The sequence below is a fragment of the Haliotis rubra genome, unplaced genomic scaffold, assembly GCF_003918875.1.
Source record: "Haliotis rubra isolate DU_JTF1 unplaced genomic scaffold, ASM391887v1 Scf57, whole genome shotgun sequence".
NCBI lineage: Eukaryota > Metazoa > Mollusca > Gastropoda > Lepetellida > Haliotidae > Haliotis > Haliotis rubra.
Genome location: NW_025767268.1, coordinates 2310802 through 2336847, shown reverse-complemented (window position 1 = coordinate 2336847; position 26046 = coordinate 2310802). Strand labels below are relative to the sequence as shown.

General features: G+C 38.7%; 1 protein-coding gene across 2 annotated transcripts; it reads right to left on the bottom strand.

Moving 5' to 3' along the window:
• LOC124254312 (homeobox protein araucan-like) lies at nucleotides 1-26046 on the bottom strand. 2 transcript variants are annotated; one of them, XR_006892452.1, is made up of 6 exons: nucleotides 25688-26046; nucleotides 24073-24315; nucleotides 22150-22256; nucleotides 17666-17976; nucleotides 13470-14080; nucleotides 1-596 (listed from the first exon to the last, which is right to left on the bottom strand). XR_006892452.1 is itself a non-coding variant. In XM_046688230.1 (5 exons), exons 1-5 carry the CDS (start codon nucleotides 25745-25747, stop codon nucleotides 13806-13808), a joined length of 996 nt encoding a protein of 331 aa, XP_046544186.1. In that variant the 5' UTR covers nucleotides 25748-26046; the 3' UTR covers nucleotides 13375-13805. The 2 variants fall into 2 exon arrangements, 1 of the variants encoding a protein (XP_046544186.1); XM_046688230.1 differs by lacking the exon at nucleotides 1-596 and having other exon boundaries at nucleotides 13375-14080.

Here is a 26046-nt window from a genome sequence, read left to right as displayed (position 1 = left end):
CGCTTTTGAAAGAAAGCTTTCTTTATTATAAGTATTCATTCCATCATGATACTGCATAATAGTCGACCCTAGAAACTCATGCATGTCAACTGAGAACCTAAACACCTGTACATGTAGATCGGATAGTGATAAGATGCGATGTCGCAGATTCCGCCGTCGTATCGCCACGACATCAGTGGCGACTGTTCCCGGTGAGTCTGGTTTCGACATCGTCGTCCTTGGCCTACGTCGACTGAACATTTGATACCAACAGGTCTACAGTTCCTTACGCTATACAGCAAGACCGATAGCTTTCAATGTTCCGTAACAGGGTATGTTTAATAACATTGAGTACAAACAAAAATTACTAAACGGACTCTTTTATTAACACGATCACGTTTTATACTTATTTCCTACGCTCAAGATTTTTTTTTGGTTTATAAAACAATACCCTATCCCTTTCATGTTGATAACATAAAAATAATACATGTCGAGAATTATTTCAAAAGAAATAATTTCTAATATAAAATTTATATCTAAAATGCATTAATTTATCTTGATTAAATCTGTAAGGTGTTATCATAGAGACAGGTTCAAAGCATCCGACACATCCGAATCTGGAAAACAGGAAAAAACATTTTACAGTAAAAATGCCCATCACATATATTTTAAATTAGTTTGAGAGCATTAAAATATTAAACTATCAACTGACAAACACAGTACAAAAGGGGGCCAGAGATTGCTAGCATCCCTTCCAGGTACAAGCGATTGAGCGCACGCAGTGTCAGCAATTATTGCAAAATATACAAGTACATTACGATTAAAAACGGTGATATCTATGGATATTCTGTGAATGATGCAGACTTATGGGGGGGGGGGGGGAGTTTTACAGTACTTCAACCTCCAGCAAGGGTATAGCAAGCCTTGCTCCAAAGGCTGTACTAAATGCTAAGCCCATATATAGTAATTCTATCCTTTAAAGAGACAAGTCTAGATAAGGGGATGGTACATGAGGCCAGTCTGTTAGAAACTATTTATTTTAACCTCAGAGACTTTTGCAAGTCTAGGGTATAGTCACAAACAATCAGAATGATAGTGAGAAAAAAAGGGAGGGAGAGAGTGACAGGGGTGTTAATGTAATGCAAGTGACACATGTGAAGCTTGAAGGATATATTCATGTTGAGTGTGAATGTCATTTTTATCAGGTAATACGTGTTTGCGTGTGCAATTACAATGTTTTAGTTACCAGATCAAATGTAACCACAACCATCTCACCTGTAATAATATCTAACTGACTTAGAGTACAGAGTAGTAATCGCGACATTAGAAGACGTGTATTTGCAACGTTGCGCCATCAGCACTGGGAAGTTGGGAACATATGATATCCACCCACCATGCTGCGAAACTAAACAACCTGTCAGAAGACGTGCATAGCTGTTGATGTTACCGAATGACCGCGTTAGGACATTCGTGTCAAGTGTCACGGTGAAGATGGTCAATCAAGTCATCATGTAGTGTCAAGGAATCGCTTGACCCCGGTCAGTATAACGCCAGGTTGAAAGTCAAGTGTGGGAACAAGACTCGTGGAAGCAAATGCCCATCGCTGTTTTTATTAATGGCCCGCACCTGCGAAAGAGCTCTGAAGGGGAGTTAACTCTTGTCTCTGCCTTATGCTGATTGTTACCAATGCGAACGAGTTGATCCATTTGAGCTATCCTCCCGTCACCCCTGACTTATGTCAGGAAATGAGAGATATTAACCACACTGCCAACTAATATGTTTTTTTAACCCGTGTTACCAGGTGTTAAAACATACTGATACATCAGCCTAATTAGTTTTTTTGAAAAATTCTCATTAACTTGTTGGCCTTTTTTAGAGTAATTTATGATGTCACGTTGGGAGTATCTGGTGGGTGTCACGTATGTCGTCACGTCTCCTGTCCCTTGCCTCGTGATGATACGTATGATCAATCATGTCGTGATGTAACAAGCACTCCATTGTTGCCGACAGTATCAGCACGTGTCTTACTTTCCGCGTACATCTAGCCAAAGATTAAGACTGCATCTACCTTTCATTTCATATGTTACCCGTCAGTTACCATAACCGGTAACTAATACGTGATACAACTTTTAGTCAGACTTGTGTACTTTCACATAGCATTGGAGACATATTATGACGGTTTGACACGTGTCAGGTCATAGGTCAAGAGGTCGGCCATTATTAGAGAATCCTGACGAATTTGACACATAATTCTTTGCATATGCAGATTAATGAACTGGACCGATACAGGTGCACCGAATCTCGTACTGTTCCTGAAAGTGTCACGTATACCTATTGCAACAAAATAACAGGTAACGATATGTATGTAAGTGTGAGTGAGTCAGTAAGGTTTAAGCCATATTCAAGCAATAAAGGAGGGCTTTAATTTATACATTTGTGGACTCGAACTCGTATATTCGGAGTAACGAGGTAACGCATTAACCACTAGCCTACCCTAGTGCCCCACACATTGACAGGACGTATTACAACACAGAAATACAAAAACAAAACCAACAAAACACGCCTACTATAGTCTGTTTGCAGTGAAAACGTACCGATGAATTTCGCTTTAAACCAAAATGTAAATTAAAAAAAGTGAAATTAAGATTGCAAATCCTCTTTTATTCTAAGTTGAATAAAATTCTGAAATTTAAATGCTCAATTGGCAAGGCAAAATTATGAAGATGATCTTATTTTCAGGTTTAAAGTGAAATTCATATACGTTTTCACTGCAAACAGACTATACAAGTACTGGTACTATCCCTATCAATGATGTGAGTGAGTGAGTATGGTTTTACGCCACTTTTAGTAATATTCCAGCAACATCACGGCGGGGGACACCAGGAATGGTCTTCACACATTGTACCCATGTGGGGAATCGAACCCGGGTCTTCGGTCTGACGAGCAAACACCTTAACCACTTGGCTGCCCCATTGCCCCCTAGCAATGATGTAGTTCTCCGCGTGAGTGAAATATGGTTGTGATTAAAAGGGCAACTACCGGGGTTCTGGGGGTCCGGGTCGCTGACATGTTTATGCTCATGGCGTCAATCACCGGATTTTCCGGTGGAAACTCTAACATTACAGACAGTATGGATTTTTGGCGTGCACGCACAGTCAGAAACACACACACACACACACACACACACACATAGAAAAACATCGTTGTCAATACCACAAATACTATTATCGGCTCTTCTTTATAACTCATACTGATACGAAATTTAGTACTAACATACGAGTATTATAATACTGGCCAAACTTAATACCATGCAACACATTACAAGTGGCATAAGCGTATAAGCATATATGGGTATTTTCATGGATACCCGCAAGTAATATTTCCTTGGTGAAACATGTTTATTTATAGAAACGTACTGAAAGTGAAAAATAATAATGGATCTCCTTTCACATGTTTCACAATAGTAAATGCTAAATAGTTTGAATGATGTACGGTTAAATTACCATTACACTGACTACTCGGTATACTTTCATAAGGGGTATTCACCTTCTAATGTAAGCCATTACAACGAAATACTAAAATCTTCTTTATGGTATAAGCATTGAATAATATTTCTGAAGCCATTACTTAACCAGATCATTGAATATTTTCATATCCACATTTAATTGAAAGCTTGTCATTTGTACAACTCATGTTCAGTGAAACGAAGGCTTCATCTTTGTTTTGTTACTGTTTGATGTTAAACCCGGCATGAAGTTTTATTCGGGAATTTGAACGCATACAACTGAAGGCTTGTGAATGTCGAATCTTCTTCCTCAAGACGAAACCCGGAGTATAATTAAAAGCAAACTGTATATTTAAATAGTCACGTTGTCCAGTGCACGTAGACTTAGTTCTTTTTTATACCCCGTCATGTGGACATTTGCCTTCAGAGGTGAAAGATAAAAAATATTTACAGAAACTGCCGAGCAAAAGAAAGTATACACATTAAAATTGGACTGAACCAAGAAATAACAAGTGTTATGAAAATATTGCCAAACTGCAAACAGACGCCGAAACGCTTCAAACTTAAGGTCCAAAATACAACAGATACCATATGTATCAAATCACTGTGTGTCATTTTAACCACCGTCAGCAAGCGTGTATACAATTTTCTGACCCACAGTTTAGTTAAATTGTTAAAACAAATATTTAGATCTTAAAATAGTGAATACATTACAAGATTGAACTATGAAAATGTTTGAAAACTCTAAGGTCACCGTAAATCGTTTTTAATACCATATTTCTTTTCCCCCTTATTAGACTCTAGAAGTTGTTATTTATCGTTTCTTGACATGTTTTCTTTATGTGCCAAAAATTAAATTTCATCGTTTGATTTTTGTAAAACGGAGTTACAATCTACACACATTGTGTGCAATTAAAACAACCCGGTAGCAAGCCCACACAAACCTACGACGAACTTAGAGGGTGCTTGAAATGAATCGCTCTGAAAGCATTTTCAATTCAGCGGCGTGTTTGTTTTCACTATTGTGAAAAGATATACATACCTGCGTTATCTATAGGTTCAAACTAACTCCAGAGATAAAAGCCAACACATTCACTCCAGAAATTAAAGTCCCAAACATTCGCTCCAGAGTTGCATCCTTTCACGTTATGTGAATTTCCAAATTAATAAACTAATACGGCTTTCTATTCTTATTTTATCTATTCTTACGGTAACGCTACAAAGAGCTGGGGGGCAATGCACCCAGGTTACCCGAGCCACCTGCTATTGGGGTGGGGGGACACATGGTCGGGGTGTCTGGTACGGCGTATGGAATCACAGCATCGACCAATCCAAATTCTCAGCTTAATTGTGAAGAATGCGTGTAAGGTCCCAGCTCGACTTTGGAGATTTTGTTCTTATTACAAGGACATCAAAAGCCCCGTACCGTTTGTTGGAGCTCTCCGCCCTGAGTTGCCAATGTGACTTTGTAACATATTGGGCTAATCCCGGAGAAGCATTGTGAGCCCGAATTGTAGAAAAGGAAGATTATTGAAAAACATGAACGAAGGGAGACTTATTGACTTTGATCTCTGGGGCAAGCTTTGTTACTGCTATGGTAGAATTGTCGCAACGATTAAATGAGTGCAACGCTGTACAATATTCGCGATGAAATCATTTTGGATGGCCGGATCGCCATGCTGGGACGGGATCAAATGTTTTCAAAACGCCAGCCCCCAAGCATCTGTGTAACCTCCACGCCCAGCAACAGTGGTTTTATTGAACCTTTGTTGGGTCGCCTGTTCAATCGTACAGCCGATGGTGTCAGAAAGAGACTTTCATGTTTTCAGAGAATATTGTACAAGAAAAGGGAATGCATTCCTAATTTCATATCCGGGTCATGCTCACGTATAAAGGGATGAATATGATTAGATCAAACTCTAGCCTCTGTCGGTTAATTAATGGTGGCGAACATGGAACTTCCGGTCCCACGCAATGATCCCGAACGAAATTCATAAAAGCAGCTCTTTCCGATTTGTTCTTTTTTCAATTTTCCGATTATCCTTTCAGGATCATGTGTGCATAACAAGACTACTTTTTTCGCAGATTTATGTAAAAATGTTCAAATGAAGCCAGACAAAAGAAATAATTATGTTTGTAGATTAGTAATGAGGATGGTGTTGATGGCTGTATTGATAGTTCATCGTTCGGATAATAAGACGATAAACATTTTACAATAACCTATTAAAATATATAACACCCAGGTATCACAGTTGAAAGCGTTGTGTAAGTGACACAATATAATAACAAACAAAAAATGAGTAAATGGTATGTGTACGTAAAATTCAACTTGAATTCGATTTCAAAATTTAAGATTTGATTGTCTATGTTGTCACTTACCTGAATTTACTCAGGTGAGTTATTGGAATATTGTATCCGTGTTTTATGATTCGTAAAAATTATGTTAAAAGGATGATATAATAAACATAATATAACACTATTATTATAATTTAGCCCTTAAAGGATCATGCAAATAATTTAGTATGAATTTTCTTTACACCGTCATGTGTCGCCATACCCAATGTCGGCTAGTACAAATGTCAGCTATATTTCTGCATAATATGCGGGTTCAAGCCCCACTGGCGACACATGTTTGCGCAACATATTTTGAAATGAGCAAAATAAAGAATTGTATTCTTAGTTCCAAGCGTACATTAATTGATATGTGGGTTTAATTTATTTAGGTCTGAACCTGGCAACTGTCCCTGCAACATGTCGTCTCAGTCTGGGGCTGTAAATGCAAAACAGTCTGGGTTGATATGGTTGAGAGAATGATTATTAAAGGTTGAAATTTAAACCTTTAAAAGAACAATACATAAATTACTAAAATATACACTATGACTTTTTTTACCACAAACTAACTTCACAGATATTAATGTAATGAATTCGCGTAGGACGAAAAGTATGATAACTATACATTTTACAGCATTTTCAATTAATTATGCATTTATTGAGACTATACGTCACAACGGTTCTGTATTTTATAGCATATGTAACTATTCCTACGAAATATAATCTATGTTATATCTAGGACAGATCTTCTTAGAATATGGATTTAAAAATAATGGAAAAAATAATATTTGAATTATTTGGCGATATTTTAAAGCTACAAAAAGTGAAAATTGTTTTGACATTGAAATCAATTTGAAATTAACTTATTTTACACTGGCCTGCCAAGAAAGGATAATGATGTATTTCAAACGATTTTCAGTTAAAAGTAACAGTGGAAATTAGAATGTGTTATGTGAAAGCCTCTTCATTCTCTATATAAAATCGCAAGACTTCTACAGTGGCTGAATGCCTGGTGAAATATACAACATATGGATTTCTACCAAGGTGTTATCGACATGGACTTGTCACATATAATGATGAAACAAACAAGCTCAAGATGTTGCAAATAGTGTCCATTTCAAGTGATGGAAATCTATTTCTCAGTGAAGTGCAAGGACATTTGTTATACGTAAAGTTACATTCGTCACGTATTATAAGGAAGGGTTAACATTTGCATTATCCTAAGAAATTTCATCGTCGCCAAATTGAAAATTGATGACAACTCCACATCAAATTGCAATAAACGTTTTCGAATGAGAAATCGATGTATTTTGATTGGAAATGGGATAATAGAGGCGAAGCATGTGTTTCGTTGGAAATTTATTCATATTTCACCTTCAACAATTAGGACTGACGGCGAAGCGCTCTTCTTGACAATAAAATCAGTCTTTGTGTGGCAAACAATGTAGTGTTTTCCGTCTCAGTTGCAACGCTTAAACAAATGATTTAATGGGGTAACAACAGGGATATTTCAGACAACAGGTCTCCTTTCAACACACTACATCGTTCAGGCGCTGGATTGAAAGACATCGATTTACCGTCTATAGAACATGAGCGCCTTTAACGAAACTTTTGTGTAGAAATGTATTGAAAAGTTTTTTTCTTTTTCACATCAGCAAGCTGTTTATACAATCATGTCGGTTTAACAAAAGTAACTCATAGTTGTGACGTCTCAAGCTAGGGCATGGCATATTATATGTAATAAAGCTAATATGAAAATTGTAATTCAGTTTGTTAACACACTGCTTGTCGCCTAATCAATAGCTGCCAGAAGTCGACGCCCCTATGTGAGATGTGGCATTCATTCAGGTTTATTTCAGTGTATAGATGGCAATCAAAAATTGCCATGCCTGTTTTAAACTACAAGTGAGTGAGTGGGTATGGTTTTACGCCGCTTTTAGCAATTTTCCTACAATGTCACGCGCGGCATACAGAAAACTGGCTCGGCACAATGTAATTAACGGGTGCTCGAACCCAGGAATTAGGAGCGACGAACCGCCATGCTACCATACTACCTTAAAACTATAAGTAATATTATACAGATGTTCATTTTCTTAAATGTTCTTTTTATTGTTGAATACCAAGAGTGGGGCCGTTGAGACAGAAAGGTAGAATTCAATAGCACAGGTTTATTTCAGCCACGTAGTGACCGGCGTCTTTGGTGAAACGTTAGTGTATCAAGGATGAAGATGTATGCATTTTAACTACATGTTTTGATATGTGGAAACAGGTATTGTATGGTCATGATATCATTATGATTAATTCTTCTAAGGTAACGGGCGGAAAGTATTACAGTCATTGTGAAGTCCAAAATGGTTTATAATAACCAACTCAATTGTATTTTGACAAGTTCTAATTATAGAATACAAATGCCCCGAACAAAACCCCGCGTAACTGTTGTCTGTGAAATCGCCAGACAAAACCTAGTCCTAGATTAACAAATAGTGGGTGCCTTAAGCGGGGTTTCCATAATATATTTGTCCCGACTGAACAGGTTTTACTCTATAATCTTCCAAATAACACCACGGTGGCATTCAGACATTCAGTTTTGAAAAATATATTAAAAACCATAATGCTCAGGTGAGATTTGATATTATTAAAAGTGTTAATAGATGTGTTTTAAAAATCATAATCTTCCCCTGTGTAATATACACAAAACCTAGATGAAATGTATGTGTGTTTCCTAACAAATATTTTAAGATGAATACGTCAGTGTCCTCTGGTTACTTATAATCATATCAATAATCATAATCATGTTCATATGAGTTTGGTTAAAGATTACCCAAAGTGGAGGCAACATTTCAGACACTTACACTCACGAATAACTGTGACATGGCAAAGGTGACACCCTATTTCAAGAATATTCTGTCATTAACATTACTGCTTTTATTTCCATTGAAAATCACTGTGCTCAAGTTTGAAATATTCAAATGGCTGTAAGCTTCAAAATCGGAACTTATATTATTAGTTTTTCTCATTTGTTCCATCTGAAGTAGAATGTCTGAACTATCTCTCTCCCATACACTAATGTACATTATATACTAAGATAAACTGTAGAATTATGTGGACATTGTTCAGAAAAGAGTGAAATGTATATTATAGAAATGTCTTTATGTATATTTCACACACGAAATCTATAAAATTCACCTTTATATCTACAGGCATCCTGTTACTATGGTAACTGAATACTAGAAGTATAAGTCTATGCTGATCAAATAAACACGGGTATCATTTTTACTTGTTAGTATAATGGTGTGTCGATTACCTTAATCATTTGGAATGCATTATGACAATAGAAGATTACCTAGCGTTGTTGATTAGACCCCGAAGCATGGCGCAAAGAACACACATTAGCTAACATTAGTCTACCTGTTACATTTGCTAAAATCTAGCTAATATGTTTACCTAAACACTGCCAGCACAACCCAAAGCCTTCAGCCGTTACTTCCATACTGTTTCTACATAAATTGTCAGGAAAATAGTATACACTTGATCATTGGACTTCACTTAAAATCACAAATCCTAAAAATGTCACAAGCCTGGAACACTCCACACTCAGGATCAATATACTTCTATAAATCCCGTATGATATGCATCTCTATAGAAAAAACGTTCTAGTCTGTGTCATGTTTAGCCATCAATGTGTTAGTCTGTCATGCAGACCCTGAAACAAATACAAATGTATATCCAAGAATACCCGTGCAAGTCTAGATTTTGTGGCAAGACTAGATTTCCACAGTTTCTGAAAATGAAGAAAGTCTCATTTTCATTATATTTTATTTGTTTTACAATAAACTGTTTTTTATCTGTAAAATATGTTCTTTTCAGCGACTGGTTGTTAGTCTACAATTGAGTGTTCACTTTGTTTTCACTCGTACAACAGATTCGCGGTGGTGGTGAGTGAGGTTTAATTCCCTTTTACAACGTATGTCAGTGACATCTAGGCGTGTCAGTTCGATAAAGGAGGAGGCCACAATGTGCAGGACTTAGATAACTTCGACATTGATGAAACAACATAGAACCTTGGTGCAAAATAATTCTCAGTCTTGCCTTCTCAGAAACACATTCCGTTTGGTGTATAGGGAAAAATAGAAGTGAAAACCACACAGATGGGCACTGAAGATCAGTGGTAACACCGGGTGTTCGTGTGTATGGGCATGGTGCTGACAAACCTAGAAACTGACCCTCATCTAACCGAAATACTGTTTAAACCGGCGTTAAATCGAACCCGCTCAACACGTATCATGGCTGTATGTATCTCCAGTACGTAGTGTACAATATCAATACAATGTACAACAGTGCGTCGTGTAAACAGATTAGTAAAGTGAGGTGTTACCGACTAGCATCTGAATCAACAAAGGCCACTTGGGAGGAGATCGGAGTTGATTTTGGTGGGACCGCCAGCTTGTCTGGAATCAAATGATATTGTTGCCATTTGGTTCAGATCCCAAGACACCCTGGTTCAAAAACCAGACTTCCGGCGTCAATGCCTGTGGCAGATCGGAGGAAATCAGAACTTGGACATTGTAAACGATTCCAAAACAAAATAGTCCCAATGGGGGATTAAAGAGTTGATTACTTATACAGTATTTGAATTTGTCTTAAATTTCCTTTGACTTTAATAATCAAATTGTCTGCTAAAAATAATATTATCTTGCAAATTACTTATGTCAACACTCACAGTTTCTTCTGTTACATCATGGGTATAGAGTGTCCTGGGTAGGAACTATGTCGAGCTAAAGAAGGACGACGATAATGCCTCTCAAATAAGTTATTGACGTGTGGTGTTGAGTTGATAAAGGGAAGTAATTCCTACCTACACCGTATCCCTTGAGTACACCCTATGGCTGCAATGACCGTGGTCACCATTCACCCTCTTTACCACACCCGTACATCGAGGGATCTCCATCAGCAACACATACATCCGTTGACAAAAAGCAGCTTAATGTTACGTGGAATCAGAGTGTGCATACCCAGGAATAGGATCGCGAAAGAGAAATTCACTCATATTGAGATACAAATAATTAGTTCATGGGGTACGCGCGTGTCTTTTGGGGGAAACGAAACGGGGGTAGGTGGTGTAGTTTTGGAGTGTGGGTTTTGGGTGTTAGGGGGTTGATGGAGTGGGATTCAAATTGAGGTGAGTTTTGGTTGGGAGAGAAGAATTTCAGGTCAAAGTGGAGGTGCTGTCTCTAAGACGCATACCTTTTTTGTTCAAGACTACAAAATGCTCACATCCATCGTACATTTCTTGTGACAGCAACTTTGCATGATAATCAACGGAGTGTATCATTAGTTATAAAACCAGAGAACACCCAACAAGACGTTAAGCCTCCAGGAGAAACCTGGAATCGGGATGATGTAATATATGAGGAAATCTGACATGAAGACACTGCAAGACGCAAACCTGATACACTCAGTCAAGTCTACAGTAGTTGGAAGTTTGGAAAGTCCCTAAGCTCTTATTTAACCTCATGTATGGTTACAATTTACTTCCATTTTTCTTCTCTAAAATATCTTTCACTTTTGAGACAAGATGTTACTGTACATATAACATCCTCGGCAATGGTGGGGAACTAACTGACTGACTGACTGACTGACTGACTGAGTTTGGTTTTAAGCCGCTTTTAGCAACATTCCAGCAACATCACGGCGGGGGACACCAGAAATGGGCTTCACACATTGTACCCATGTGGGGATTCGAAACCGGGTCTTCGGCGTGACGAGCCAACGCTTAACCATTAGGCTACCCCACCGCCCCTGTGGGGAACTAACACCAATGACCGCACTACTGTTCGAAGTACACTCATTTTGAACAAGACCAGGGCCTCCTTTCACAGAAAACTAAGGTGATCGTAAGTGACTAAGGTAATTGTAGTACAATGTTAAAGAATGGGAGTTAAGGTCAACCTTAGTACAGGTTGCTTCGTGAAAGGAGTCCCAGATCGTATATGCTCGTCCATCTGTGTATGGAAATATGGAATCAACATTCTGTGTAATGTCTAAAATAGTATTAACAAAAATACATTTTGCCTGTGTTATAAATTAACTGATTCTTTCTAGCTTTCGCGTATGTAGATATATGTGTTCGTATATGATATATAGAAATATATCACTGTAGTAATTACAGCCTTATTTTTGCCTTATGGAAGTGTGTTCACGCCCGGCTTGAACTGACACCCTTACTGTTGCCTATAACGCTTAGTCTCTGAATATATATCTTTGGTTGTAACAAATAAACACTTTTAAATTGAAAAGGAGCCCCATCGAGACCCGAGAACCTGGGGAAATCTAGACTTGCTTCATTTAGGGCTTTAGCAGTGCAGGGAGGGCTAGGCTGTTGGAAACATAATATGGTTCAGGGACTGTGAGACAGTCTGCGGTATTACTTTCACGTTATATACAATCATTGTGGCCTTTACTTACATAGTAGACGCGCGTTACTAGAAGTCTTTATAGACTGTGTGTTGTTACATTGTATGCATTTTTCCGGTGCTTTGTATTCTCGATTCAACAGTAATGACGTCATGCAGGGGCAAATGCACTTGGTTGTCACGTGGAATGAACGTCACACAGACACTCTATTATGAAACGTATAGACCCCCATATAATGTTTTTTATAGTGTGGATCATTTCGTTGACCTTTCAATATAGTGGTCTGGGTATTGAGACATCCCATGCGAGTTATATAACGTTGATAGCGCCTTTAAAAAGCACACGAGACGCGCCACGTTCTAGTGTGGCCGTTCATAAGATTACAACTTCAACACTCCTTTCAGAAGGATTATTTGGTATTAAAGAAGTAAATAACAATTCAGGTTCAAAGACTGAATTAGAAATCTAACTATATATATATATATATATCTGCATTTATCCTTGTCGGGTACACTTTTTGACACGACCTTTTGTTTTCGTTCGTGTTCAATATAGAGAACCTATTTATTTGTGTATGGTTGAAATCAATCTATTCGTGTAATCAATCAAACGCGGTATTGTGAGGTGAAACATTAAGATGAAAATGTTATTAACTTTTGCTAAGTTCCCTTTAGTTATCACACGATATATGTTAATTATTGCTGGTGTGAAAATTGAACTTTGAAATTTAACTTGTAAACTTTACTACAAAATTGGCCCTCATTACTCAGATATGTCATCCTTATGCATGACACGCTACAGTTAGTAGAGAATCACTCCTTTAGGTGATTGACAGAAATTGATTATACTTGTAAATGTCACCCCAAAGTTGTTTTCATGTCAACATGTCATCACTGGACTATAACTGTTGATGGCTGTCATGGATACGCTCCACTTGTGTGAGGAAATGTGTGATTACATAAACAAATGTGACATTTTGTTATCACATAAATACTCACAGAATGTTTGTCCGTGTAAATTCCACGTGGAAATGAACATGTGTGGCTACGTTGCATCTACAACGTGTGTCTATCATCTAAGAAATGTGCTAAAACCGTGTCACGAAATCAAAGTGTAATCTACAAATAAAGACACTCACTAGCTTACGGATTTCAACAATTTATTGAAACAGAATAAAACACAAATAAGGAGACTGTATATACATGTATTGGCACTGTGACGTCACGTCTGTTTCACTCACCCTCCCGCACTATGCTAAAATCCCGTGGGGTAGAGAAAACCGAGTCTGCGGGGGTCGGGCGAGCTGTAGGGTAAGGGTTGAATCTCCCAAAGGACGGCCGAACCGATGTCTTGCCCAAACCTTGACTAGTGAGTGAGAAGGGGTACGATGAGGGGTTGGAGTACCCGGCTGGGTTGGGGTATGATGAAAAGAGGGGACTGTGCGCGGAGGTACCCGTATGCAAGTCATGTCCATTTGAAAGATTCACTGTCCTTGAACTACGCACAGAGTCACTTTTCTCACATGTTTTGGGTGACGTGGGCACAGCTTTTGATGACGTAGTGTGCAAAAAGTCTGTCACGGACCAAATTTTTGGTTTCTGCTGTGAATCGTGCTCGCAGTCTGATTGGTTGAGACCGTCACTTGTATAAGAGTCTGAGTCACGTGATTGAGGGGGAGATAACCGACTGCGTGAATCCTCCCCACACTCGGAACTGGGGAAACACATTCATCATCGGGAAAGAGACCAGAACACTTGGACTTGTGGTTCGAGTCTGAGACTGGCTTGTCACGACCTAGATCATGAGATAAATCCGCTTCAACATCGATTTCTTCCTCTTTGGTCTCACCATCTGGAATGAACAAAAGTCACATCTTTAGAACACATGTCATGATTGGACTAAGGGTTCTTGAAACAAGATGCAAACAATACATTGTTTGTTGTTTATGACATCACTGTTCCAGCTATACAATATATTAGCGTTCCTTCGTGCAACTGATTCAGAGCCTGAATTTGATTATTCTAAACGTCAATTATAACAAGTAACACTGACGTGACTATAGTTATGCAAAAGCATAGATAAATCATGCATAAATATCAATGTTGATACATGTTCTTGATTGCGCCATTACCGAAACTATCGACCCTATAAACGTTCCACATAGTGTAAATAAGTGAGATCGAGGCCTTTCGTCCCGACCCTAAAACTCTACACGCCTGTATCAGTTCATAAGCTCCCGTCAAACCTTTCAACGTTTTCACATCATTAATACACAAGCTTTATCTGCAGCCGCTTTTTCAGATTAATACACGTCAACCGACCTAACGCCGTTAACTAGCTCAGCGTTAGCCGGATAGAACCTTTAACAGTGTTTATCTGTCTCGGGCATAGTATCAGTACCCCAGCCGAAGAGGTCAAGCCTCAACGGAGGCCCAGATGCTAATGCGTTTTATCGTGGAAAGTTTTAACAATCTTTCATGGACCAGTTCAGATATTTCGACACTTGTGTTGTATTTATCACAGAAAATTCCAGTTGCCAAACCTCCGTTTTGTGGTTAGGATGAGGAGTGTGGAAAGGGTATACAGTATATGGGCCGCAGTGTTTGAGACAAGATAAGCTATTGGCATGTTCTTGGTAAGGGATAGATTTGTTTAATTTTCATCGCCTTCGCTGTCATCATCCACGTCTCCATTGCATGCGATTTTCACATGCCTGCCAGATGTATATCACAGATGTCTTAATAAATACTGAGACACAAGATTTCATCTCTAGGCGGTTATATAATTGTTTTTAGAAAACGTAGCATCCAAAGAGATCTGCCAAACCATGAACAACGCATATCCATTCTCGAGTGCTTCCCCAACCCCAATCCGAACGTACCATCTGTAAGACGATATCATACCTCGGGGATAATTAGCATCCATATTTATCCCTATCTTACATTAAAGCTGGCATGTAAACATTAAAGATATGCTCAGTCGGAAACAGGGGGGTGGGCATTAGGAGGCATTTGAAAAATTTGATATTTCACACTCGACTGTTATTTGAGATTGAAATTATCTTGTATCTCTACAAACATAACTCACTTTAGCTGCCGGATGTTATCTTCGGGCACTTGCCGGTTACTTACAACAAATTCAAATTGATAATGGGATTTATTTATAAGTTAGACATTCTGTTCCTTGTGAGACAAATGCACACTGTTGCTCTGTATACAAAAGCCTTCTTTTGGTTTTTATAATGAATTACCTTTTTGGCTTATCAGTTTCACAATTTCTGTGTTTAAAAAAAAATGAGTTCTCATATTTGGATAAAATGCTGTTTTGAAGATTTGTATGAAATCTCAACAGATCAATTCATGAAAAATACCGATTGTCGAACAAAATCCGTGTGATTCGATTTTTCGTATCAGTTTATATTTGCTATAACTTATGTTACGAATTATTAATACTTCCCAGAATGCAACCTAACAGTGAAATCATGTAGCAAATCCCCCAATAGAAACTTCCTATCAAATCTCGTCAATAACAGGCAACGGTCTCACAGTGGGGTTCCACTACCGACCGACAGCCGTGACGATGTCAATTTCACTGCAAGATGTCAATCATTACGACGTCAGCAGCGCGTGACGAGTGCGCGCATTTTACACGCGCCGCTTGCGGGAGACGTTTGTTCAGGATGGGTTAATTGTATTCCAAAACTTTCAGTCTCCCGTTCATTCAAGTCGTTGATTACTGTAATGATAATCTTTGTGCGTCCAGCAGATAAAAGGGGCCTTTATCAAAGGCCTATCATAGGGATTCGGGCCCCTTAATGAACCTTCGTCTATTACATGAGGTGCAGTGTTCAAGGGTTAATTTCAGATTTCCAAGAAAGTCATCCCGGGAGTGTTGGGGCGAGCTAAAATGGCCCTTCTTTCAAACTGTAACAATGCGGGAGAACGGTGTCATTCTAATGAAAGTGGCACAATTGTTTATGCCGGATAAAAGAATTAGAATAAAAGTTTGTGATCGTATGATTTAAATTCGTTGACCCACATTATTTAGATCCCTTTTCTTTTTGACTGTACTGCTTGAATCCTCCCCTTCAACCTCTTCATATGTAACCCCGCCATGACTTCTGTACCCCCTCGCTCCCCACCCACCCCCAGTTTTTAACCAACTACTTCTGTACTGAGATCGTCCGCTTTCCAACTGCCGCCGGCGCTCGGGGCTGTGGTCGTATTTGCTTTGTCTAAGTGGTTTTATGCAAATGATTTAATGCGCCTTAATATGAGGCATGTTTTGAAATTCAATTTTTTATTAGGTTACCGTGCCACAGTGAGATTGGAACGAATTTGTTAAACCAATTTAAGCACTTATGAAAAAACGATATCTATCTTGGCTGTTCTTGCATATATCAAATGAATACTTAGCTTTGAAATGTCAAGTTGAACATGAAAAGCCCGTTAAGATCAATGCAAATTAGTTTTTGAAGAAATTTGCATAATTTGACACTAGATATAATAGTATTAGGTTTATAAATGTTGGATCATGGTTACCAGTTTATGCGAAATATGACTCGAAAAATTCGCAGACAATCTACATTAAAATTCTAAATAATTCATCGATCAGAGGAGCTGATATTTGTTGTAATGGAAAGTTTATTTGCGTATTTGTCAGCGATTGATATGGAATATTGGTTGAAGAAGATTGGAGAAAATGATTGACACCTGATATTGACATGCTCTGTTATACCTTGATATACAATGACAGGGATGAAACTCTACAACAGTTGTCGACTAGACCTAACGTATTTCTTGAGCCTATTGCCTGAGATAGGGTGTGGTATGAATCGTTGGCAAATGGAGGGGATGGATTAAATGGAGTGCTGGTCCGTACATGTAAAAATAAGGGAGTACATGCGGGAACTGTGTGTTTGTAGTGTCGGGCTCGACAGAGAAAGGAAGAGAATATGGGTTGATGGGGAAATGTGGGAAACATGAAGAAAGGTGAATATAAGATACAAAGAAGGAAGTAGAGAATGAGACAGTAGACAAGTCAAAAGTACGGAAAGTAGGAATAATATAAAGAATGATGTTGGGAGAACAGGTGAAAGAGGAATCTGATGAGAAGGAACAGAATAGGAAGGGGAATGCGGGGGTTAAAGAATTAAAAAGTCAAATAGAAAAAAAGAAAAGTGTCGAGAGAGAAGAAAGAGTGAGTGAGTATGGTTTTACGCAATATTCCAGAAATAGGCTCCACGTATTGTACCCATGTGGGGAATCGAACCCGGTCTTCGGCGTGACGCTTAAACCACTAGGCTACCCCCACTTTCCCCTGAGAAAAAGGGGGAAAAAACCTGCGCGACAAGAACAAGGCATGGAAGAAGGAGAAAGATAGGGGAAAGTGGCGACTCATCATCTGTGGTATTGCGATCGAGTATTTCCAGCTCACCTTTATCGCAAAGTTTTCCCTCATCAGCTTTCTCATCGTCGTCATCTCGCTCGTCGCCGGAGTTGTCATCGTCATCCCCACGGTTCCGAGGAGACCACGTCATTTTATTTTCTTTCTTTAGCCTCCTTCTGGCGTTGGCAAACCACGTGGACACTTGGGTCAAGGTCATCTTTGTGATGATGGCCAGCATGATCTTCTCCCCCTTTGTGGGGTAGGGGTTCTTTATGTGTTCCTGCAACCACGCTTTCAGGGTGTTGGTGCTCTCTCTTGTAGCGTTCTTCCTTCTAGCATTGAGGTCTAGGCCACCGTATCTACAAATATAGTAATATATCATAAGTACCATATGAGAATAAACGTTAGCAATATACATCAAGTTTATGACAGATGAGTGATTTGGTTTTTAAAGGAAAACAATATTCGAATCTAAGAATTTATAATGAATATGTAAACGTTGAAGGTCTATTTCGTAAAATGATTTTGTCATTTCCTCAGAGAAGGTTCAAGGGAGATAATTCATACCGCATTTAGTTGTTATGAGGTGGTTATATTTTGCCTACATAACTCATGAATAAAATACATATTCATCACGATAGAAAGTCAAGAAAAAACAAACATTGAGGAACGAGAATGTAGCAAAAGTCTTTAAAAGGGGAGGGTAAAGTTGTGAGGGGCGGTGGGAGTTTAAAGATACCTCATCTTATAAAGATTGTCTAATACAGCAGCATCTCGACTGCTCGTATATTTCAAAGATGGAGGATGATGAAATTGACGATGACATACGTGTCATAACATAGCGAAAGACGCCACAACACAAGACTCATCATCGCGTAATGCCGTTATCACTGAAATGTCTCTGGCGTAACGCTGAGGCGATTTACTCCCAATTTGAGATAGAAATTACCCTTCGCCGCTAATGTAACTCTCCAAGAGATACGGGAGACAATTAAGCATAATTGAGCGGTAATGTGTCTCGTTCTCGTCGCGTCTCGCTCGGCTGTAACAGTTAAATACGACATGTGGGATACATTTCACTCGCGCAGGAAGTCCACCTATATTTTGACAGTGTTGATTTCGTTGTTTATTTCACCAGTGAAATAAGAGCCGCCTGGTAGTAAGCCGTTCATTAAGGGGAGCTTCCTGGTGGAGTATCTAGACAATCGGCCGCTGGGAGGGGAGGAGGAGACAGGTGGGGCGCAGGGAGGGCAGAAGAGATGGGTAGGGAGGCTGTACAACTTTACTGTATTAGTTTTACAGATTGGGGACAGCGGTTGGATGGGAGTAAATAGAGACAATGTATCGGCTTAACTTAGATCACGATTGGCTTAACTTAGATGATGATGATGATGATGATGATGATGATGATGATGATGATGACGACGATGATGATGACGATGGTGATTTTTTCTTCTATATTCATAATTATATTTTTACGTTTTCAATGCTTTTTGTTGACATTTATTATAATTATTATCTCTTAACGTTCTAATAAAACAATAAATACTCGTTGTTCACAATCAACCTATAACATTTTATGAATAGTATCAGATTTGTAAAACTGATATTATATTTAATGATCCCCGTGTGTCTACATGTATGTATTTATGCAAGTAATTATGCATGTATGTATGTAGAATCAAACTGTTTTGTCATTTAAATACAACATCTGTTCCGCAATGGAATGTTTCCTGCAATAAATATTATCTTTTGTTGTCTATCAAGTGAGTGTTGAACACATGTTAATTTACTAGCCTTTCATTCTCCATCTCAACCACTTATGGAAACGATTTCATTTCGGTATGGGACAGACGATTTAGGAGGGTAGGGGAAAGGGGAGTCACTGACCCATAAACACTAAACACAAACATATGACGACAGCCCGCATCCGTTTTCCCTTATAATGACACCCATCCATATGTTCTTTTCCCATAAATGGAATATCTCGGTATGAAATAGACATCAGTGTATTTGAAATGTATCACAGTGTTAATACCTTGTATGCGTGAGGGGCGAGAAGTCAAGTAGCAGCTTACAGACTGTATGTAAGTCATTACAAAACGATAAAAGGCTACAAAGGGTTATTATTACATCGTGATTTACAAAGGAAGGATTTGATAGGCATCTTCTATTAATAACCGTAGTAATGTTGCAATCTTGATGGCCCTCTGAGGGTTGGGTTGACATAAAAATATCAAGAAATGTACACGAAATGTGAAATATACTCATGTCTGTTGCAATCATTGTATACTGACATTGCGATAAGATCGCTACTTTTTATGCCCTAACAATGAAATGGTCGGGTGAATTTACAATCGCTGCATCTCGAGACGGGATTGTTTATCCCAGCTGCACATGTCCATAGCTGTCAGCGCTTATATCAGTGTCGTCAGATCGTGTAGTGTCGTTCTTTGGAAGATGACAATCATAAGCTTACACTGGATATCTACATCATCAACAAACTAGTGTCTGTCAACTTGGATACCGACATTCGGAGGGACAATGCAGTTGCTTACGACTACGTCAGCCTCACGGTTCAACTGGCTTGATACAATCCACACGCGTGCTCCAGATAAGGATGCGATGGTGGTGGGTTATCGTTACTTTCTAGTAACAGGATTAGAATTAACAAGAATATAAACCAGATAAAAAAATCTGGGTGGCATGCTGAAGGATGCCCAGGTTTCAAACAAAGAAGGGCGGTATGCGTTACTTGTTAACCATTGCAATATTCAGATTAGAGATAACTCCATTCTTGTTACATACATATGTGTACAGACAATGCATTGACGATGTATATATGACAACCGTCAAATACTTTCATCTAAACCTCTTCCGTTAAAATGGTAACCACCAATATGAGTATTGAACACAAAATATCGATCGACAGTTTCATAAAACCTGGATCAGCTGACGAATAAATGTACGATTGACATACGTTCCATGTATCACAAAGGCACGAACATGAAAATATTCATGCTCATCACTAATTATTAAATATTCTTTTCTTATCCAAGCATTTCACCGTTGGGATGTTAATAATTAATTTATGACATACATGTTGATATGTAGCCAGCTGTGGTATATTTGCATTGTATCTGTGGTGTGTCAGGTATTAACATATGGGACTTTTATGCATCTTTTATCACATCGATAACTGCAAATCCCTATTCACGTGTTTCAAGTGACCTATGGGCTGATAAATGAAATGTACAAGCTCACATTGGACGCGACTGAAATCTACACGCCCTAATCATATTTACAAGCATCCACTATGTTTTCATCGATTTGGTACATTATGTTAACTTGATAAAATTATCTTTCTGCTTGAGGGCATTGAGTTCTATTATCCGAATTCATGTGAGTCAGAAATGTGTATTCAACATGTGCTGATGTCAGTTAATATGACTTTGTTCATATCGACACCCTGTGACACGTGTTTATCAAGTTAAACATGTTTACAGATGAGAAAACCGGGAACTAGGGGCAGGGGGCTAAATATGCGGGTTGGGTGGGAAAGGACTTCAAACGAACGTTCATGAAGCCATAATATATTATTTTCCTGCTTTTCGGGATTTTTTTTCCATAATCAGGATATGGGGTACGATTATGTTAATTTATGTTAACTTTCTTTTTTTTACTTTCCGTGATGAATCGAAACAGAACCTAATAATTTCTCATGTACGCGTACTGTATCGAGTGACACCTGAAAATATATACTGATTTTAAATTTGTGTAGCTTTCTTCCTTTTACATTTTTACTTCAAATATATCTTTCCAGTATGTGATAGGGTTAATTCAGTAGTTTGTTAGTAAACCTGTTTTTTTAAGTCGCATCCAAAATAAACATAAAATACACCCTGAAGAACAAACAATATGCATTTCAGAACAAACATCCTCATAACACAAGATGGCATTTACAGCCCACTGTGACGAGATCAGATTACAGTTATAGGTCATATGTAATTGATAAGGGCACCCGGTTGAACAATGGTTCCACTCATCAGCTGTTTGATATAAACATGTTTAAACTGAAATGTACAACAAAACCCGAGAGTGGAGACAGGTTAATAGTAGGAAGGGCCACAAAACCGTGAAATGGACATAAAGCACAGAGAGATGCCGATAGGAGGCAATCATCCAAGAGAGATATTCACCCTTATGTCAAGCTTGTATGACTTGGCACGCTTGATTAATTTTTATTTTCAGTTTTGAACTCATAAATGTCTTCGAACAAACCCCGTCGTAAATAAATAAACACCCCAAGCATCGGGGTACTGAAACTGTACGCTTCAGCCAAACTTTCTACAATTATCTTTTTCAAATCAAAATATTTGTTTTATTCGAATGAAGTTTGATAACTCTATCAGCAGTGTCTAAAATAAAATAAGAATTCATCGGAATAATGACGAAAAGAGAATTCAACACTTTGTAGATGTTCTATGATAAAAGGTGAGGTGAAAAGGAGAGAAAAACAAATATTTTCTTACCCGGCTCCGTAAGGATAGAACCCCACTGAGGGTTCGTATGTGAAGGCGGGTTGGGTGAGGGAGCGCCACGCCTCGGCTCCATCCCTCATGTTGGTTCCCGGTGCACCCTGGGGGTAATGAGGAGGGGGATTAGGTCCAGCAGGGGTGAAAAACGTATTATAGTTATAAAAATTATACTAACAATATATGGTAGATATTGCATCCCCATATACAGATAGATATATGTAAGTCGTTATGTTATTGTCAAATAATAAACAATGGCCATATAAATAATGGCTATAAATATATACGCCCCTACGTACATACATATATAAATAAAGACATGATGTGAGAAGACATAGCCAAACGCCCAATAATGTCATAACATAAAGACGTCAAGCATTTTTGCAACAAAATCATCTATGGGACAAAGATGAGCGTCTATGCAGAGCATAGAGCATCTATGCAACAAAACCACGTCGACTATTAGACTAAATCGAAGTAAGTCGTTTGAATGTTTTTTTTCGAAATTTAACGATCTTACACTTGAATATGATAATTACCCGCATTGATAATATGATAATATCAGCGTTAGTCATAAATGTTAGAACTTATTTAAAATTACAGATAATCATCATAATAATTGTAATTTATTTAAAATGGTCTTTTATTTTCGATTATTAATTTTCAACATCGACTCCATTAAATAGACACTCGTCATGTTGTCATATCAAACATTACACTGTGGCTTTAACCATATGCGTAATAAAGAAAGCTTTTCAGATTGCTATGAAAGTTTAATCTAAATTCGGGCGTCTCATTGACTGGACATTTGTTTCATATCTCGAAATACAATTACACAAACGTTTATTGATAAATGAAATTCCGAACATCACCCCTGGCTATGTACCAATATATATATGTTTAACACATGTCTGCTATTTCGTGAACGGTTATTAACCAATGTCAAACGGCGTTAAAAGTCTGGTCAGAAGTCACCATCTTTCATAGGAATTCTTGAAAGGTTTGTATAAAAGAACATGCAAGGCGGTCGAGTGTTTCCAAATTTAAAAAATCATCCCTGGCTGGGATAAATGCAAGTGTGTAAATACATATAATTTGCTTTAAATACATTTAGAAAGGTCTTGACAGGGGAGTGTGAAATTTGTGAAATGTATGCAAAAAATTTCAACTTTTTCACACAACAATTTGCTCTGTGGCCTCGTACGTGTCAAACTAACCCAGAAGTATGAGCCGTTCTGGGAAGGGTTGAAAAATGACGGATTCTCGCGATAGTAGGGAAAACCGATCTGCCCGTGCGCCTTTTCGCGCGTTATTGAGATGTCGTCTGCTACTTTTCCTTGTCAGCCATATTGGACGTCCCGTGAGGTAAGTTGTCAAGCCAGTGCTTGTAGACTCGGCGTGCGGTGGGCCTTTTGGAGGGGAAGTCAAGCTAATGGCGAGGAGCTCCTTGGCATGGGAACTGGATGTTCCTGATAAAAGATACGCCTGCCAGCGACCTCTTAGCAAGCTTCAATATCTATTTACATTTCACACAGAGAACCGAATGTTTTGATGGCGAATCACAAATCTACTGAATTCATCATACAAATTTTGACCTCCCTGACACGATAACTACCGCCTGATATGCTCATAAGTGACAGTAAAGTTGTCATGTCGGCCTCATAGCATGTGGAAGATGCTTAACTAATGGCCAACAGACAACACCGGCGCGAACATCGCTGTGTGGTTCACCTAGGGTGGTTGGTCAGCGAAGTCGGAGAGTCGACTCGCGTCGGGTCCCCGGGGCGATCGCGATGGGTAAGGCTCCATTCGATGGGACATTCCACATCGTAAAAACATATATGGGGATGCATGGTCATAAACATGGTGCTTAGCACACCTCAATGAAAGCGCTCGGGTGGAAAATAAGATTTAACTTACAAGTGGACTATAGAAAGCAGAGCCCTCGGATCCCAGTCCGACATATCCCTGTGTCCCAGTCCCGCTGTATGGGGCAGCACCCAGGAGGTTGGAAGCTAGTCCCGGGAGTCGCTGGTAGGAATTGAGAAGAGCTGACCCGTACTGACAAGAGCAAATAGTCTGGCCAGTGTGGGGGTCAGTCATAACTGGCCGACCGTTTTCACAACAAGCCCGGGGGGTCGGGGCAGAACTTGGGGGGCTCATCTGAAGAGAAACGAACGCGGTTAGTAAAGAAAAAAAAAGAAGTTTTGTACATGTTAATATCCTTGCCACGAACACATTGACCCATACGATAGGTTCAATGTACACATGATAAATACTATGATTGACAGTGAACACTGACTTCACGCTAGTTCAGTAGTTGAGCAGTTCAACGCACTGTATTATTTGGGTAAGACACGGGCATTGTTAGTCAATGATTCTGTCAGATATAACCCACTGGAATAATATACCAAAAGACACGTATTTATAACCATAAACAAACTCCGTTACCATTATATGGACTTGTTTAAAGAGATAAAACCGGCTTCATGCCCATTGCGTCTGTATAATTTGGCCACAGTTACGTTTTCTGAATACCGTCGCTGTTAATACGATCACAATAAATCCTGCTACAACAATTACCATTTGAATGCACAACACAAAATATGCCAACAGAGAATATTAATACTGACATTCCCCTCGACTTGGTCTACAATGCTATCTATGGCGCGTGGTTACAATCTATGATTAAAATCATAAAGCTTTAACTTCGCCTTCAGTATTTTTTATGATATTGGGATAGAACAAGCCTTCGTCTGAATGTATTTCTGAGGTTGCCTAAATTCCCCTAAACTAACACTAACCTCATTACACACTGACATAGATATTCATGTCCAAGGTTTTTATTGAAATGATAAATATGTATGGTATGTATGATATATTCGAGTCAACATAAACATAAACACAATGTTCATATAATCATACATTTCATGAAACAGTGACAGACGGAAAAAGTATCGACATATACTACACATATCATCTGCGACAAATATATAAATGAATTTATATAAGTGAACGCCACTAAGATTATGAATAAATAAGTGATGTCTTATAAAAACATTTCTAAATTAAAACGTCGGTTATATTTGAATAATTTTGAAATATATTAATGTCGAAACACTTAAGACTTTTAATTTCCGTAACGAGAGGAAATGAACGTATACTAGTAATTCAGATGGGCACAGGACTCCTGGGGCAGCAAACCTGACTTAACGCTCAGTAGGTGACAGACGTTGGAAACTTGCTTGTCAAGCAAACATTTAATTCAAACGATGAGACATTTAGTGGTTTAATAAAAGTTTTTGAAAGAATTGGGATTCTGTAATCTACAGGAAAACAACCAGGACAAAGGCATGTAAAACAGGGCAGAAACTACGTGACAAACTAAAATCGTCACGAACAACATGACGTCACTATGTTGACACAAGCGCGACATCTCGACGGTGTCAGAAGGAGAAAAGACTGGCAGACAAGGATGATATATACATGATATATACAAAGATGATATATACACGGAACTGTGTCAATTTCTTACCTGCGTTGTTGGTAGATTGGTGGTCGTGGCAGGAAACGGTAAATGGGCATAAGCCATCATTGGTGTTTCCAGATTTCCGTCAACTTGATACGTGTGTAGAGAACGTATTCTATATATCCACTGAGAGATGGAGCGTTGAGCTACCTCGGCTGGGCTGTGCAACTGTTCAATCAAAGGCCTGGGTCACTCGAGACACCTTGTGTCGACAACGAGACACATGAACCGTTTTGCTCGCCTATCGTGCCACACTTTTCATATTTCTTATCCCTTTCCTCATTAATATTGAATCATTGCTCAGCTCTCCATCGTGTATTTACCGTAGGATCGCCACTTCGCCCATATAATTGGAACTCGTCACT